We start from the raw sequence: 18,586 nt of genomic DNA, 5'->3' as shown, positions 1-18,586 counted from the left end.
CGGAGAACCTGTTACTGTGATGTCGCACATGGGTGGTGGTCGTTTTTGGGAGCCTTCCCTGCCGACGAACGATACGAAGAATACATCGTCATCGTCATCTTCGAGATTGAAGGCTGATCGCGCTGGGTCACTGCATGGTCCGGGGTCCTCTACTGTCAATTGGCGCACTCCCTGCGTTGGTCCTCGTGTTCCAGGATTGTTACGCCGCTCCCCACTGCTGTGGCACACTTTCACAAAGTGGTTTGGTTTTCCGCACTGTGAGCAAGTCTTCCCCTTCGCAGAGCATCGTCCTCCTGCAGGATGGTCCATGCCGCAGTTGCCACACATGGGGGTCTGCGACGTCCTTGCGCCTCCTCTGAATTGTTGAGGTCTTCTGCGGATCACGTCGACTCTCTCTTCTTTGATCACAGGTGTGCGCGTTACCGCCGCAGGGCGATTCAGGGCCGCCTCCATCTCGTCAGCTCGCGCGTTGGACAGTTTGTGAGACCTTGCGAGCACTAGTATGTCATCAAGGGAGATGTGGGGTTGCCTGAGGATGAGGCGCCGGAGCTGAACGGACCTGCAGCCTGGAATGAGCTGCGCCCGAATTTCTAGTCTCTGGTCCGGCAGTTCACATGAGGTGGCCAGCTTCCTTAAGCGAGCGTAGTAGCCATCGACGGTCTCCGTGTCACCTTGCCGTGCCTGTCACAATTTGAACCACTCGTAGTCTGGGTTGATTTGGGGATCGAAATGGCGATTCAGCACAGCCACGGCCCGACGTAGCCATCATCGTTGCCCCTGTCTGGCAGTGTCTCAAACAAGTCATAATGCTCGGCTCCGCCGTAGCACGAGGAGCGACCTCTTCACCTTCTCATCTGTTTCTCTGACACCGACGAAATAATGATCAAGGCGGCCAATCCAGGAGCGCCATCTTGTTGCTGCGGTGGATGGGTCCGAGAGTTCGCTAAACGGCGGCAGTGGGGCAGCAATACCGTGGCCTGGAAGGGCAAGAATCTGTTGAGCTCCTTGGGCGGGGGCCTGGGCCTGTGCAGCGGCTTGTTGTGGAATCGGCGCATTCTGTTGCGCGGCCTCACGGGTAGCGGCTTGAACACTCATTGTCACGAGGTGTGGCTGGCGGCGTGCCGCAGTGTCGGCCTCTGGGCGCGTGAATGTGCTGGCGCGCAGTATTCTCCTCCTGCAGTGTGCCTGATCTGGGGCAGTTTATTGAGGGGCTTCTGGTGTGGCCAGTCGAACCTTGATTCGCTCCAACAGCCACACCAGAGTGTTGCTCCTTCCCGGGCCTTGGGGTATCTCATCCCCTGCCTATGGAGAATTGACAGTGTGCCCTCTTCTTTTCCTCCTTGGATTTCTTTTAATGCTCTTGGCCCATCTTGTCTTGGTGTGTTCTGGGCAGCAGCTGCAGCACGTGAGATCCGGGCTCGGGGCAGGCCACGCCCCTTTTCCCAGCGTGGTGATCTGCGGGGCCGGAGCAGGACAGCACGAGGCCCGAAGCGGCAGGAATAACGAGCCCCCCCTGGGCTCCGCAGCTCGTGAGGGCCGACCCAGTCCCTCCGCGCGAGCGCTGATAGGCGGGGGCTATTGTGCGAGTTCCTTGCTTCGGCCGCACCCCGTGGGTGCGCGCGCGCGGCCGGGAGTATGTAGCGGCCAGGCCCGCAGTCACGGTGTGGCGAGATGTGACGGTGGAGGGGGGCCGCATGCAGCGCGGCCACCCCGCGAAGGGGACTCCTCACCTCAGCGCCACATCTGGCACGATACGGGAGATCCGGTGGGCTTCAGGGGACGCCGACACAGGCGCAGGCACCAACACCAGGTGGGCTCAGCGGGGTAGGCACCCGCAGCGCAATCTTGGCGGCAGCTCGAGCGCTAGATAGCGCGAGCACCACGGACAGGGCACTGGGCTAGCACCAGTCCGCGGGGGCGAGGCGTGGGATGGACCCGCCTCGTCGCCAGTGTGATAGCGTGAGCTATGAGGGCAGTGTAATACCTACACCACTGATTAGGGCCTGACTCTTTTGAAATAACCCACACAGACACTATCTATCATTCTGGGCCAAAGACCCCTTGCGGTCTTGCGCCCCTTTATTTATACCCTCGGGCGAGCCCGCCCTCTGGGTGTGTGTGCGTGCGTGTGTGGACGGGCCGGGTGGCTCCGTCATTACATTAAGGTCGCATCCAGCATTTAGTGTCATTCATATTCAGATATAAAAGCCCAGTAGCTTCTTCGGCATCTTCGCCATCTTGTCCATAGTTAAAAGACTCTTTGCTAATGATATGCTGTATTTATTTTCTACAAAATAAAAAATTAGAAGACTCTTTGCTAATGATATGCTGTATTTATTTTCTACAAAATTAAAAATTAGAAAACACTTTGCTAATAATATTCTGTATTTATTTTCTACACAATTAAAGTTGTGTTCGTTTGAATTGAATTTCTAACGATTTTTTTTCATTTCTATTTTCTTTGTCCGACAGTACATCATTTCCGGATCGTTCCTGATCGCAGCAAGTAGTAGCCCCAAAATTTCCCTGGTGAGGAATAATTTCTTTGTCTAATTTACATGGATCGTATTTCGTAGACTTGACTATATAAGATGTCATATACTCTGTCTTTTTTTAGGTTCTCTTAAAGTGCACGAGTGAATCTACAAAACTAGTTATAGACAAACATTCACACAGCAGATTGTTATATTATGCAAACATCAGGGTCAGACTGGGACAGAACATTGGCCCTGGGCACCAAAATAAAAGTCCCCCCCCTTTAGTGAATTAGATAACTAAAAAAACTGGCCCATGTTTGCAAATTGGGGCAGCTTTGAACTTGTAGGGACATGCTGTGTTTTTCAAGTGTGTTGCTAGGTGTGCAAGACGGAAGGGATTTGAGCTTGCTGCAGACAATGTTTGTTCTAATATCAGGGAAATCAACAGAAAACACCGGCCTTTCAAACCCTAAAACAGGCCGACAAACAGCTTAAAAACGGCCAAAACATGACCTGCCCTCATGGCCAGTCCGGCCCTAGTAAACATTATGGTTCAATCAGTGGAAAACTCCAAAATACAAACCAAATCCCTGTGCACCGATCAACTGAGCAAGGTAAAACTTCACATCTCAATTCAGTGGAAAGAAAGCACAGTTATAGAACAATAATTAAGGCTTTCAAACAGCTGAAGAAAGGAATGTCATGCAAATAAAAAACCTATATAGAGATAATTCACAAATTCACTTAAGGAAAGCATAACATTTCAAACATGCCCACACACCATCAGTCTTGCACCACATGCTTCCAGTAAACAATGTCAATATTTGAAAGCTGATATTGTGGTACCACACCGAAAGACCTTATGCATGAGCTGACAGGGAAATGCTACCTCCCACATAAACCATATTAGCCCCAGTGCCCAGCGGTCAGTCACACCCATACTGTTCCCATTGCCCGAGTTGCAATGAGTGGTGGTTGCAGTGATACTTCTTAACCCAATCACAGAAACGACAACTTGCAAACCACACTTCATGAAACTTAATGACCAGAGGAACAACTGCTTATTTTAAATATGTAAATGTCCAATGGCCTCTCTGCTTAATATGTGTGTCTCACGAGGCTTGATTGCTCCGAGATTACTGGTAATGAAAGAACTGTCGATGTAACACAAGTCAGTCTCACAAGGCAGGGTGACATTTCATGAAGGGTCACGGATAGTTGGTGCTTTGAGTGATCACTAAAAAAGATTCCTATTTCTCCTTCTATATTCCCATCCCTTCCCTCTCTTCCTGCCTCTCTAGCTCCACCTTGCTCTCTCTCTCTCTCTCTTTGCCACCTGTCTCGTTTTACTCCCCATCTATCTCTCAGCCATATCCCATTATTATTTTATTTTTTTGTGCTTTATTCGAGTGCATTGGCCTTGCTCTCCACCCTCGTCCTTTCTTTCTCAGTCTCTCTCCCCATTGTCCATCAGTGCCCCCTCCTCTCTACCACTTCATTGTCCCTCCCTACCAAAACCCCTCTCCATTCCTCCCTTCTTTAATGTGTTTCTCCTCTACACTCTCATATTATTTGCCTGCAGATGTTCTGCATCAGACCTCTGGTGAAAGGCATCACAATGTTTTAACTAAAATACTCCCCCATTCATCACATCCTTCTTCTCACAGTGCACATGATTAATACAAGGTAGATGGGGGCCTCTGCTCATATGGAGGATACCATCTCCAAGGGGGAGGGGGAGTAGATCAGCAAGTCATAGTTCTCTCCCTTACTGTTCAATATTCACGCCCCTTCAGACCCCTCTCACTGGGTATCTCCCATTCCCTTCTGGCACCCTCTTCTACCCACTGCCTACCCAACATTAAACTTTAATGCAACGGTCTGTTAAATTGAATAACTGATATTCTTGTACCCACAAAAGATATAAAGATGCATCCCTGTGTTTCATTGCGTCAGTGTTTTTTCTAACCTGTCCTAAAACATCCCCTGCTTCAGCAGTTGCATCATGTATTGATCATCAAGAAAGGTGAACAACATGTCTTAAGCAGAACTTATTTCTGGGTTTTGCAAGATCTACCTAATTTTCAATTTTCTCATGTACTCATACAAAGGGAAAACGAAAATGTGGTGCAGCATCCTCGCGTTCATCTGTTCTCAACACGCACACACCCTTACTACTGATCATGTGTGCCTCTACTGCATGGGGTCATACTGTAACTTGGGCTTGGGAATTCACAGTTGTTGGACTTGGCCTTCACTGCCCCATTTTTGCTGAAGTCGTTTTTGTTGGCCTTGGCACTCTGTGCACTTTACCACTGCTAACCAGTGATAAAGTGCCTGTGCTCTCTCCTCTAAACATGGTACAATTGGCTTATACCCAATTGGCATGTTTCATTTGCTTATAGTGAAGTGGTACTACATGGACCCAGGGCTGTAAATTAAATGGTGGGCCTGCAGTACTGATTGCGCCACTCACTTAAGTAGCCCTTTAAACATGTTTCAGGCATGACAATGCAACCTGTGTGTGCAGTTTTAAACTGCAATTTCAACCTGGCAAAATAACCTTTTGCCAGGCCCAAACCTTCCTTTTGAATACCTGTCAATCCTAGGGCAGGCCCTACAAAGCAGAGAGGGCAGGGTGTAACCTATTTGAAAGGTAGGGCATGTACATTTAAGTTTTACATGTCCTGGTAGTGAAAAAACTCTCAATTCATTTTCTCTACTACAAGGTCTCCCTCCCCAAAGGATAATATTGATTGTCTTATTACATTTAATAAGTGATAACTTCCCATGTAGACAGGTAGAGCTTGGTATCTATAGAATTGTAATTAAAATCCCTCTTTCATGATAAACTCAGATTTCTTATACAATTTTGAAAATTCAAATTAGAAAGTTGGCATTTCCCTATCCCAACCATTAGGGGGCAATTCCGATCCGGTAAAATTCTCGTCCGTACGATTCGCATCCGGAGCCGTCTCCGTACGACTCGTACACGCACTGTACGACTCGACGAGTACGATCCTGACCGGGGTATCAGGACGCGATTTGTACGGTCCACGTCAGGTAGGGCAATTCGTACGGAAAAGCGCACATTCACATACACACCGTATGGTGCGTACCCCCCCATGATTGCAGAGGTACACACCGTACCCCTGCGATCATGGGGGGTACGCACCGTACACCCAGTGGACATGGGGTACGCACCGTACAACCAGCATACTTGGGGTACGGTGCGTACACCCCAAGATCGCGGGGTACGGTTCGTACACCCCGTGATCGCAGGGGTACGGTGCATACCCCTGCGATCATGGGGTGTACGCACTGTACCCGGGGGGGGGGCGTTCCGTACCTGTTTCGGGTCGAACTCTGCTTTTACGGCTGTTTTCAGCTCCCGTAGGAAAAGGGTCATATGGTGCGTACCCAACACGAATCGTACTTTCCGGTTGAAAAAAAGCAGCCGCGAACAGATGTCGCGTATAGCGGGTTCCGAGGGAGATTCGTATGGGGATTTGATTCGTACGGTCCCTGTACGATTCGTACGGAGTACGGCTCCCGGTACGAATCGTACTTCGTCGTACATACGCGGGACGTTGCAGGGTACGATTCGTACGGGAAAAAACGCTCCGAACGGCAATTCGGAGCGCTTTTTATCGGATCGGAATCGACCCTTTGGTGTCTGCTGCCTGTATCCTCAGTCACATGACTCGGTGTAGCTGGCAAGTGGTTTTTCTGTATAGCTCTCAAACAGTGAGACAATGCTAGTTTTTGGCAGAATAGGCCACTCTGAGTTAAAGAGGAGAAAGAGCTGTCACCTACCACATGTACATATCCCAAAGGCCCTGCCTGAGCACTCTCACTCTCACAAAGGGGGTTGACACTAGTCTGTTGTCGCCCCCCCAGACAAGCTTGGGCTAGTGCAGGGAGGCAGGAAATTCCAAGCACACCTAGGAGGTGGAAGTCACTGGACGTTTCTCCTCCTTAATATTGGGCACCAGGTATAAATATTGGCCCTCAGACCCCCCCAACTCTTCAGTGCACTTCTGGACCTGTGGAAGACTGCCAGGAAGATGGACTGCTGTGCTGCTGGAAGGACTGCCACAATGCTGGACTGCTGCCCATCTGGTTTGCTACCCTGCTCCCTACCTGTCTGAGTCAGAAGGACTGGACCTACAACTTGTACCCAGGACAACCGCCCTCATCCCATTTCCCCCCCACAATATTATGATAGCGGGGGGGGGGGACCCCGGCAGACGGAAAGACCGTCCGCTGGTTTTCCGCCGGTTAAACAGGAGACCAGGTGGAAAAGGGGCATAATATGATGGCGGTGTCTGCAAGACACCGCCATCCATATTATAATGCAGGCAGGAATGTGCTTTACCATGGCAGCATTGCCGCCATGGAAAGGCATGTGGTGCCTGAATGTGGGGGCCATGTTGCGCCGCCCAAGGTATTGGGGAGTTGGGGGGTGCACATGGGGGGCACCTACGGTACCCACCTGCATTTGCATGCACAACATGGCAGGCACCGCGCGGTGCCTGCCTGTGCATGCAAATGCACAAATGCCTTTTTTACATTGCGGCGGGTGCTGCTCAAAGCACCACCTGCTGCAATGTAAAAAATGCTGGATGCGTCCGCCTGTTTGATGGGTGCATCCTAATCAGCATCACGGGACTGCCGCACATATGGCGGGTGGTCCTTTTGCCCATTGCGGTGGCGGCGTACTTTGTCTGCCCGCCATCATAATAGACCCCAAAGAGTCTTGCCCTGCCAAGTGGTGCCATCCCAGTCCCAGACCCTGGGAAGTGGTCCTGAAGGCGCTCTGTCAGACCATCTGCGGACCCAGCAGAACTGACGCATCCCCTCTGCTGTGCATCGCATCCCCCAGCAGATCCAACGTATCACATCCCAAAAACTCTGCATCTGAGCCAGTGCACAACACCTCTTCAATACCACTTCTTACATCGCAAGCCCCTTGTTGACGGTATCCTCGATGCCAACGCAGGACTCTTCATCACAAGCCTTTCAGCCCCTCGGCAACCACCAGTGCACTACACATCCTTGACGCAGGCCTTCAAATCAGAAGCGCCTCGTTGACCTCGATGACGATGCAGGACTCTGCATCGCAAGCCCTGGGCTGCGGCTTTCACACAGATGATGCACAACTGCATTGCAAGCCTCACAGTTCCTCGGAAACAATGCTGCATGACGCATCAACACACCAGAACTTCGCAACGCCACTGATGTGTAACACAACCTCATTGCTTAGGGTTAAGCTATCAGAGGTGGAGCACAGGTTAATTTAGGGTTTGCTTGTGACTTCAACCTGACAAGGATTGTGGTTGCTCCTTGAGCAAGGTTGACCGCTCTCAACCAACAACCCAATGTCTCACATAAGCCTTTCAAACTTTTGTATTTTTCCATGGTGTTTGCAGTAGTAGCTTTATATTGTTAGGTTGCTGTACCGTCCATAGCCTTCTGGTCTAATTAAGGCTTTCTTGAAATCTGTTCATGTTCAATACCTTCACCATGAAGACTCCTCTCCAGAATGCATTACCCCAGCATTTCTGACTGTAAATTTTGGAAGAGGAGTGAAATTCCACCTGCTCTGTGTCTACCAGGTGATAGTCTTCAACCATCTTTCTCCCTGATACCCTCATTACTCTGAACCACCCTGCCAAGACTATGGGTGCTCTATAAATCAAATTAAAACTTTTAGGTTGAGGCCTTAATGAGGACACTTTTCGATGTTCTCCAAAATTTTAGGTTCGCTCTTCACCAGGAGTACAAACCCCTACTTAGTGGAGAATTAAGGCTTTTGGGCCAACTCACAGTTCATTTTTTGTTCCCTGAATGAGGGTTTCTTTGATATTGGTTGTGAGCAAATTAAACAGAAATTCCAGCAAAATGTACACTTGCTTGTCCTTCCGATTCTTATCGTCTTGCTCCTCTGCCCTGTACTCCTCCTAGACATGTGCAGTAGTTTTTTCCACACAAAGTTGTGATCATTCATCTCAGACTCGTCTTTGGTGATATTTTCTTAATCGTTCTCTAATGTCAACTACAGTTAACCATAGTGAGAACCTGTCTGAAGTCCAGGAAGACCACATAGAATTTCATTTTTTTCTCTGCAAACTGCACCCTCTTCAGTTGCAAGAGAACGTTTTGGCCAATTGTTGATAGATTTGGATGGTACCATCCCTTAGATTTATTTAACATATGATCCTCCCAAGCCTGTTTCTGAATTTACCAATATGACCTTAGACAGTGGAGATATGTCAGTAGTTTATCCTAGTGAAATGAGAACCTGTCCAGAGTCTTGGAGGTCACAGTTTTGAGGCTTGGTAGGTGTAACAAAGAACATAATTTAGCATCAGACCTAAGGTTACTACAAACCTGCTAGGGTGGCAGAGCAACCACATCTTCAGATCCGTGGGTGGTTGGGGGTGTAGGAAAGTAGGATCTGCTTTCATGGTTACTCCCACTTTTTGCCTGGTGTCGGTGTGTTTTTGACCTAGTCTGCTGGGATCCTGCTAATCAGAACCCCAGAAACGGTATCTCTCTCCTAAATTGGTTCTAGTAAGTACCTTGGTGCCTCCGCAATTGGCTACTGGTGTACCCTTTATAAGTCCCTAGTATAAGGTACCCAGGCGTAGGTACCCCAGGGGTCTCCTTTGGGCTGCAGCATATGTTGTGCCACCCATGGGTGACCACTTAAGCTGTAACTATAGGACTTCCATTGCAGCCTGTGTGAGTTGGTGTTTCCACCTCTCACAACAGATGTACGTTTCCTTATATCTAAGGTCACTGCACTTAAAACCTACAAGTCACCCCTATGGCAGGCTCTTCAGTCTTGAGGGTGCGGTGCTTGGTAATAAGTGTGAGGGTGCACCTGAATTAGCAGGACACAGCTACAAACCCCAGAGTGGACTCTCCAGGCTTTGAAAGTGCAGTCAGCCATTTTATGACGGTATGCAGACATAATATCAATGTCTAAATATCGATATACCATTCTATCGATGTTTAAATATCGATATGACAGAATATTGACCATCAAGCATATCATCGACCAGAATATCAACATGCAGGTAAGAAATATCATTTTAATTAATGTCAATGTTAGTAATATCATTAGTAAAAATATCGTTATTATTAATATCACATTTTTTGTTGAGTTTTTTATGTTAGTATATGTGTTAAAAGTATAGCTTATTTTTGCAATGTATGTTTGAATTTTTTACAAGTAATTAATTTTATGTCAATTAATTTTTGACTATTTTAGTTCCGTAGCGGGTCGTGGGTTTACAGGGGAAAAGGGTGGGAAGTGATTTAATTATAATATATTTAATAATAATTTTTTAGAAGTTAATAATTTAAAAGAAACCATAAATATTGCAGGTTGTGGGTTTACAGGGGAATAGGGTGGGAAGTAATTTAATTTAAATGAATTGATTAATAATTTTATTAATTAATATTTAGTATTTAATAATTTATTATTCTTAAAATGTGTTAATTGTTAATTGGTTATTAATAATTAATTTGGTAAATATGTTAATTGCGTAATATTTGGAGGAGCGGGTTGTGGTTTTATAGGAGAGTAGGGTGGGAAGTAATTTAATTATAATTAATTAATTAATTATAATTAATTAATAAATTATAATTAATTAATATTTATGTAATTAATATGTTATATTGGTAATTGTGTTAAAACATGTTATTCATTATTTATTAATTGGATATTAATTATTAATACATAACTAGTAAATATGTTAATTGTGTAATTTTTAATGAGTTGGTTGTGGGTTGATAGGGCAGTAGGGAGGGGAGTAATTTAATTTTAATAACAGTTATATATATTTTTTTATATAAAATATGTATTTAAAGTTACTTTATAGTGTTAATGCTGTGAACTAATTTATTTTTGATTGTTTTTAATTTGCGTGTTAATTGTTATTAATTCATTTTTAAATAGTTATGTTAATTGTGTAATATATTACTATATTGTTGGTGACGTTTATAGGGAAATATAGTGGGAGGTAAATTATTTTTGAAAAATTTATTATTTGTTAATTATTGTTAATTATTTTTCAGGTTATTTTTCAGGAGTGGGAATACTAAGGGGCATATCAGCAAGGGCTGGCGATAATTTTCGCTAAGGGCGCTTAGCGCTAGAATAATTATTGCCGGCTATCGTTGGATTTTATGGCGGAGATAGCGCACTATCAGCGACGCTTATCTCCAAAGCAATAAAAATTCCAGAGTTAGCTTCCAAATGTGCGATTATCGCTGGAGATCCAGAAATAATCGCACAACGATTGGCGATACATTGTTGATAGGGCAGGGCAGACTTAGCCATTATATCCACCTTCCATTGGATATAATGGCTAAGTCAGATTGAAAGCAGGCGTAAGAAAAGAAGTGATAAGCGCGGTTAGCGCTACTTTTCTTATCGCCATCCAAGTTAGCGGGAGGTTTGTTGATAGGAGAAATGTCGGTTAGCGACATTTCTCACGTTATTCTTGGGCGGAACGCCCACTTTGCATCTCATTAGAGATGCACAGCGGGGCGTTCAGGAAAATTGCGAAAAGGCATTGAAACACGTGCTAACGTGTCCATGCTGATAGGGAGTTAAGATTATCGCCGCTTTAGCGTCAAAAAGTGCCGCTAAAGCGGCGATACTGCCCTTGATGATATGCCCCTAAATTATTTCCCTCCGCTATCCAACACTTTCCCTACTGTTTCACTTGGTGGAGTGGGAATAGTAAATTATTCCCAACCGCTATCCAACACTTTCCTTACTGTTGCACTCGCTGGAGTGGGGATAGTAATTTTTACCCACCCGCTATCCAACACTTTCCCTACTGTTGTACTCACTGGAGTGGGAATAGTAAGTTTATCATACCTGCTATCCAACACTTTCCCTAATGTTGCACTCGCTGGAGTGGGAATAGTAATGTTTACCCACCAGCTATCCAACACTTTACCTACTGTTGCACTCACTGGAGTGGGATTAGTAATTTTTACCCAGCCACTATCCAACACTTTCTCTACTGTTGCACTCACTGGAGTGGGAATAGTAATTTTTACAACCCGCTATCCAACACTTTCCCTACTGTTGCACTCGCTGTAGTGCGAAAAGGAATTTTTACATACCGGCTATCCAACACTTTGCCTACTGTTGCACTCACTGGAGTGGTAATAGTAATTTTTACATACCTGCTATCCAACACTTTCCCTACTTTTGCACTCGCTGGAGTGGGAATAGTAATTTTTATCTACTCTCTATCCAACACTTTCCCTACTGTTGCACTCGCTGGAGTTGGTATAGTAATTTTTACCCACCCGCTATCTAAAATTTTCTCTACTGTTACACTCGTTGGAGTGGGAATAGTAATTATTACCCACCCGCTATCCAATACTTTCCCTACTATTGCACTCTCCGGAGTGGGAATAGTAAATTTAACCCCCCCGCTATCCAACACTTTCCCTACTGTTGCACTCACAGGAGCGGGAATAGTAAATTATTCTCCTCCGCTATTCAACACTTTCCCTACTGTTGCATTTGCTGTAGCAGGAATAGTAAATGTTATCTCCTACGCTATCCAACATTTACCTACTTTTAGAGTTAATGTAGTGTAAAATATGTTTTTTTTAAATAAATATTCATTTTACATTATAAGTTAATATATATATATCAGATTTTTATATTTATATTGCAGGTATATATATATATGTGTGTGTATTGTATAGTTTACAAAATTATATTACATTTAACATTTATCAGTTTTTAACATTTTTAAATAATTGTGATTTTTATTAATTATATTTCTTTTATAATTATTTTTATACTATTTCTAAGACATTTTTTAAAAACGATATTTTAAACGACGATATTTTAAACAACAATATTTTGGTTTCTATATTTTTGTACTTACCATTGTAGAGATAGGCTGTTGATATTCTGTCCATCGATATTGTAGACTCAATATTCCTGTAGCTCGATATTCTGTCCGTCGATATTCTGTCAGTGATCCTTTTAAGACGTATATTGGGTATGTTGCTCATGTTGAAATCATGCCCCAGCACCGATTCCAGTGTTGGAAGGACGATCCCGTGTACTGGGGGACTCCTTAGAGGACCCCCCCTGTACTCCCGATAACCACCTTTCATGGTCTGCAAGCCAGCTAGTGCTGCTGCCGACCACAGACACAATTCTGCCTTCCTGCTGCTGAGCCAATTTCGAGCAGGGGAAAGGGGAACAATAGGTTTCCTGTTACAGGGAGGTGTGACCACCTCCCAGACAGGAATTAGTGTATTGGGCTGGGGTGGGGGGCGCTTGCCAGCACCATCAGACTGCTTTGAAGTGCCTATTTGGTGCCCTTCTTCCATACTCCAGTTTGAACCAGTTTAGGAAATCTTGGTCCCGCTCTGGCGCGAAACTGGACAAAAGACATGGGAGTATCCTCCTCTCTGTCCAGTCCTTCCTCTGGGAGGGACCCCTGAGATGTCTTAACCCCTTCTCAACCTTGTGGGTGGTTCCTCAGAGTCGGTGAAGGACCAGACTCCACTCTGAAACTATGTCACTCATCAAGTCATCTGAACACTTGGACATATTTGGACGTTGACTGGAACCAAGACTGCACCTAGGAAGACCCTGCTGTTCCGGGTCTTTCTGTTCTTGAAGTCTTCTGCGTTGTCTGTCTCTGTTCTACATCCAGGTTCTCCAAAATATCAGTGGGCATCAAGGACACCCAAAGAAATCTCCCTTGGAGTGAAGAAGTCACTCCCCTGCATCCGCAGGTACCATAACAAAGCTGACCAGTCTGCCGCTCCTGACATCCCGCAGACATCCTAAGGCTCAGCAACACAGGTGGTAGTTCTGTGGCTCCCTAGAGGACTGACCTGTCTTCCCTGCAATGTGGAAGACAGTATCCCTTGTCGGGGCTACCGGAAACGAATCCCTGTACACTGCATCAACTTTCCTTTGCCAAGGCTTGTTGGCTCTGCACTCAACAGATCTTTGGGCTACAAAAAGCTACAGCCTCCAGCACCTCACTTACTGAAGAACAGAGTCCTCCCTGCATCTCCTGCATCGTGGGTCCCTGACTTTGGTGAGCTGCTTGAGGTCCTCTTGCGACTCTTGTGCCTCTGGCCTGTGGGTCCTCTTGAGGGTCTTCTGTTGCTTGCTCGGACCTGCTCCTACTCTCCTGCACCTGGTGAGCCCCTTGGACCTTGCTGGTCCCAAAAGGTTGCTCCATGTCACTCTCCACACCAGTTGCGGTTACCAAGGCTTGTTGGTGCTCCTGCAAGACACCAACCAACAAGACACAAACATCTGATGTGGACAGATCGTGCATAGCTCCTGGTCTTCTTCTGCGTGCAAGGTCGTCACAGCTGCAGCGACAAGGTCACCGTCATCTCTTCTGAACCACTCTATATTGGTGGGTGTTAGACCTGTCACCCCTAGGGTGGTCTTCCCCTGTGTTTCTTTTGCCCTTGCCTCATTTTTCCCACCATCTTTTTGTTGGCCCTTAGGTCTTCGGGCACCTTTTCATGGCTAATCCATGTTAGGGTGCAGGTGCTCTCTACTTCAAACATGGCTGCCACTGGCCCCTGCTACTGCAGCGTGGTCTTTTTAGTGTAGCACCCTAGTTGCCAGGAGCTGGCTGGATCCCCATACAATGTTGCAATGCCAGCCTCCCATCCCCTGTCCATAGGTAGAGAACCTTCCAGAAGAAAGGCGGAGCTGATTTTTGCCGCCTTAGAGAGTGGTCACCTGACCTGGGCATACTTAAGCAAGGGAGGGACCTTTTTCCAGTCAGTTGGGGCATCACTGACCTGGAAAACCCACGCAGGAGTTTTAGGCGGGAGGGCCTAGTTAGGAACCTATGCTACTGGGAGTGACAGGATTTAGGTGCTGCCTCTTAAGCTGGGTGAGGTGTCCTAGACTAGCCCCCTGATCTGGCCCAGCGGTAGGGAACCCCAGGGTCCATCTGCAGTGACTGAGGAAAACTCATCAAGCCTTCAACTCAACCCCCCCCCTCTCTTCAAGAAACCATCACCTAAGGGCGCAGAACCATCTAAGCGCCAAGAACATTACTTGCTTTAACCAGAGACTGCTGGGGGATCGACCAGGTACTGGACTGTGCTTCCCTGCACACCCCCTGCCTGCCGTGGGCCTATCAGCCCCACCTGTCTCCCCCCTGACTGACTCTCTCTGCCTTACATTCTGCCTGCCTATTTGCTGCATGATTTGGAAACGCTGTGACTTGTCCCCTAACCAGCGCTGTGTCAGAGACTGCCTGGACTGAATATCGCTATTGCCCTGAGCCCTGCCGTGCCACGGGGAGCGCCCCCTCATGAGTGCCTCCAGCGCTTCTCGGCGCTGTTCTGACCCACACGCTACATTGGCTGCGTGTTTGCCCCATAGCGCTCGGGGAAATAAGAGCACTGGCCAGGTTGACTCACCACCACGGCCCGGAGCCGTCTGCGCCCTCCTGAGGCGTCGAGGAATCTCCTCAGAGGTCGCGTGTACCCCCCTCGGCGGCCCCTGTAGGCCAGGAGAGGGCCGCAGGAATCCTCGATAGGCCGCGCTGGGCCGGAAATCACCCTCCGTCTGGACCCCCGGCGCCCGGGTGGAGCGTCACCTCATCCTGTCACCCTCGGCGGCCCCCGTAGGCCAGGAGAGTGCCGCCGCATCGCGCACACCAGGCCGCGTTGGGCCTGAAGCATCTGTGGCCCGCATCACGTGACGGGAGCGCCGCCACGTCACCGGCCGCGCCCCCGCGTCACCGGCGCGCCCCCGCCACAGCCGCGCAGTCATTGGCTGCCTGCCCCGGGCCTTCTTTGCTGAGCCCCGGCGCCCGGGGAAGCCCCATATCGTCACGGAGGGGGCCGTGGAGCCAGGAAGCCCCCTCCAATCTGCCCCGCATGCTGACCTCGCCTCGTCCCCGGCGCCGGTGCCCTGAAGCTGTACCTGCATCGCGCCGGGTCGAGTGAGGCCCCGGGAGGGTTGGAACCTCTCTCCTTCGGCAGAACCAACGCAAGGGCCCCGGAGGGCGGAAGTACAAAGGTAACCCCCAGGGGAGGCGGGCGGAAGGCCGGTTTTAGGCCCGAGTTTGCCCCTCCCGCTGTGACTGGGCCCTGTTGGCCCCATTGAGCCCCGAGCAGTCGTGGGGCCTGATTTGTGCATGAGGAGCTGGGGCCAAGTACTGTACCTGCCTGAAGAGCAGGCCCTATTGAGTTAACTGTTTCCAGCCCCATGGTGATAAGATCATTCCGTCTTTGACTGTTGGTGTTTGGTGGCCTGCATTGCTCATGCCGGCCTAAATGTTTTAAGCCTGTTGATAAAAGGGTTATCTTTTCCCTGTACTGAATTTCTTGCAGGGGCGGGCTTCTACAGTTCCTGATGAGGTTAAGTCCTGATCCCCAATGATTCATTACAGTACTATTTTGATGATCTGACCTTGGCTACTAAACTGGTGATATTTACAAAAGGAAATGTTTATGTTTGCTTCCTGAGTGCTAGCCCATAGTTTAGGAAAGTACCCTTTTAGCCTACTGAATAGTATAACGCGACAGGCTGTGTTACTTCAAGTTTCCTGCTTTACTGAAAGTATTCAATTAAATGTTTCATCATTTTACAGGAAATGTATTTTGAAAGGCGTTCATGAAATGTTTTAATGAGGTACTTTAATGAAATGCTGATGATTTACCAATGCATTAATTGCCTTGATCCAAACCCTATATAAAAGATCTTGATTTTCAAACACAACTACTGGTGTGGTCTCCATTGTTGCGCCCACTTCGTGTCTCAGTGGATGCGTGTGTTGAGTAGCTGCTTTACACGCAAGCCCCTGGCTGCATTCCTGCTCGAGCCAAGCTACCCCCCGGAGAACTGGTGGGCCCAGTTCTTACATTGGTGGCGAGCGGTGGGATCCAGGACCTGTAGCTACCTAACACCCTCCAGTGGGACAGAGTGCGCTGCAATTAATTGGACACCTGTGGTGCCTACAAGCTAACTCAATTGCCCACCACTGTCTAAGTCTGCAAAGTGTGTAGGAACCTGTGTTGACCCAGCATTGTTGCCTACGTCCTAGAATCTTTCTTTCAGGTTATCTGGGTTCCCACCTGACAAAATGGAGTTCCAGCTGACTGACCTTGATAGGTACACTGTAGTGCAGTTAAGGGAGTTTTGTCAGGGGATGGGGGTGCCTGTGGGGACGAGAGCTGTCAAAGAAGAGCTCCGTACCGCTTTGAGGGCATGGGTAAGGGCCCACCCAGGGGAGAGAGAGGATGAGGAACAGAGGGAACAGGTCACACACGGGGAGGCGGACACTCACGAAGACCCAGGCCTACTCAACAATGACATGTCAGACAATGTATTGCCAGGAAGACGTTCCGGGGCAGGGAGTAGTGTATCAAAGGGGAGTGCATCGTCGCAGGAGTACGAGGACAGGAGGGAGGAGAGGCGATTGAAGTGGGAGCTTGCAAAGTTAGAGCACGAGAGGGAGAGAGAAAGGGAAGATAAGCAGTTTGCTATGGAGGAAAGGTAGCTGGCGCACGAGCTTCAGCTCAAGGAAATGGAGCTGAAAGCATTATAGTTGGGTGTGCCAGGGAGTTCGAATGGTGGCAGCGTACCAGAGGCTCATCAGGAGCCCAGATTCTGGTTGCCTAAGGAGGTGATAGTGAGCTACACCAAGGGGGATGACATTGCCAGGTGGTTGGAGGCGTATGAAGTGGCCTTGACTGCCCATGGGGTGCCCGAGAAACATTGGGGAGGTTGTTTGTACCGGTATATACCCCCTGACATTAGGGACACCCTCCTGTATCTGGATAAGGCAGACCAGTTTAGGTATACCCCCAGGAAGGAGGCGCTCATTAAACACTTTGGCCTCAACCCTGAAAGGTATCACCAGAAGTTCCGTGGCAGCCATAAGCTGTCCACGCAGAATTGGGTGGATTTTTTTGAGTATGCCCGTAAGGCTCTGGATGGTTGGGTGTGTGGCAGTGAGGTGCGTGATTTTGAGGGTCTGTATAACCTTTTTTTGAGAGAGCACCTCCTGGATAAGTGTTTTCCGGAGCTGCGCCAACATCTGGTGGACCGCAAGCTTACTGATCCCCGTGAGCTTGCGGAGGAGGCGGATACTTGGATTAGCACCCGGGTGTCACACAAGGGCCCCGGGGGAGATGGCCCGAAAGGCGGACAGGGCGCCCCTCAGAAGAAAGAGGGTGGAGATAAAAGAACGGAGTTCTCACGAGGCCCACAAACTAGACAGTTTGTAAAAGGAGTAGGTACCCCATCTCAGAACCGTTCCCCAAAACCCACTTACCCTGACAAGAGTCAGCAGCCAAAAGTGGTCCGGTGCTATGAGTGCAGAGAGGTCGGACACTACAAGGGAGATGCCCAGTGTCGCAAACGACCCCCAGCCCCCACTGGTGGCAAGAGTCCCGGGGTGGCTAGTGTAGGGCTTGGGTTAGAGCTGCCCCTAGATAGGGAAGGGGAGTGGACAGGCCTGACCCTGGTTTCACTTGGGGATAGAGAGATGGTCCCAGTGACGCCCTTACCCTCGAATACTGCTAAGTACCAGCAGAGGGTGAAGGTCAATGGGGAGGAGGTAGACGCTCTGAGGGACACAGGAGCCAGCATGACCACCGTAGTGAGGCGGCTGGTGTCCCCTGAGCAGGTAGTACCTGATGTGTTCCATCCGGCCGTGTTGGCTGACGGCAGAATGAGCTACTATCCTGTGGCTCAAGTTCCCTTTGAGTGGGGAGGAGTGTCGGGCCCGTTGAGAGTTGCGATCAGCCCTGCCTTGCCTGTGGACTGTCTGCTCGGTAATGACCTAGAACATACCGCCTGGAAGGAAGTGGAGTTTAAGGCCCACACTGAGATGCTGGGGTTACCAGGGTGGACTTGCGTAGTCACGCGGTCCATAGCTGCCCGGCAAGAAGCTCAACCCGGGTTGGAGCCTGAGACAACGGGCCAACCCAATGCCGGTCCAGAGGAGAGTGGAGGACACGCCCCGTGTGATGGATGGGGAGCCTGCGGAGGTATCCCCGGAGTCCGTGGAGGTGGATGTCATCCCCGTGGGGACTTGCCAACCCTTGCCGAG

The 18,586-nt window shown here is 48.6% G+C and overlaps 1 protein-coding gene across 1 annotated transcript in view; it reads left to right on the top strand.

Annotated features, from left to right (window-relative positions):
* The first annotated feature begins 1,929 nt into the window (after positions 1 to 1,929).
* Positions 1,930 to 18,586, top strand: part of LOC144761157 (uncharacterized) — a 43,661-nt gene continuing 27,004 nt past the window's right edge. The window contains exons 1-2 of the mRNA XM_078646653.1: positions 1,930 to 1,959; positions 2,473 to 2,529. Coding sequence (XP_078502779.1) covers positions 1,930 to 1,959; positions 2,473 to 2,529 — 87 coding nt within the window. The remainder of the gene's footprint in view (positions 1,960 to 2,472; positions 2,530 to 18,586) is intronic.

The sequence above is a fragment of the Lissotriton helveticus genome, chromosome 1_1 (assembly GCF_964261635.1).
Source record: "Lissotriton helveticus chromosome 1_1, aLisHel1.1, whole genome shotgun sequence".
In the NCBI taxonomy this organism is placed as follows: Eukaryota; Metazoa; Chordata; class Amphibia; order Caudata; family Salamandridae; genus Lissotriton; species Lissotriton helveticus.
Note: the sequence above shows the minus strand (reverse complement) of the source record. Positions and strands in the feature narration are given on the sequence as shown.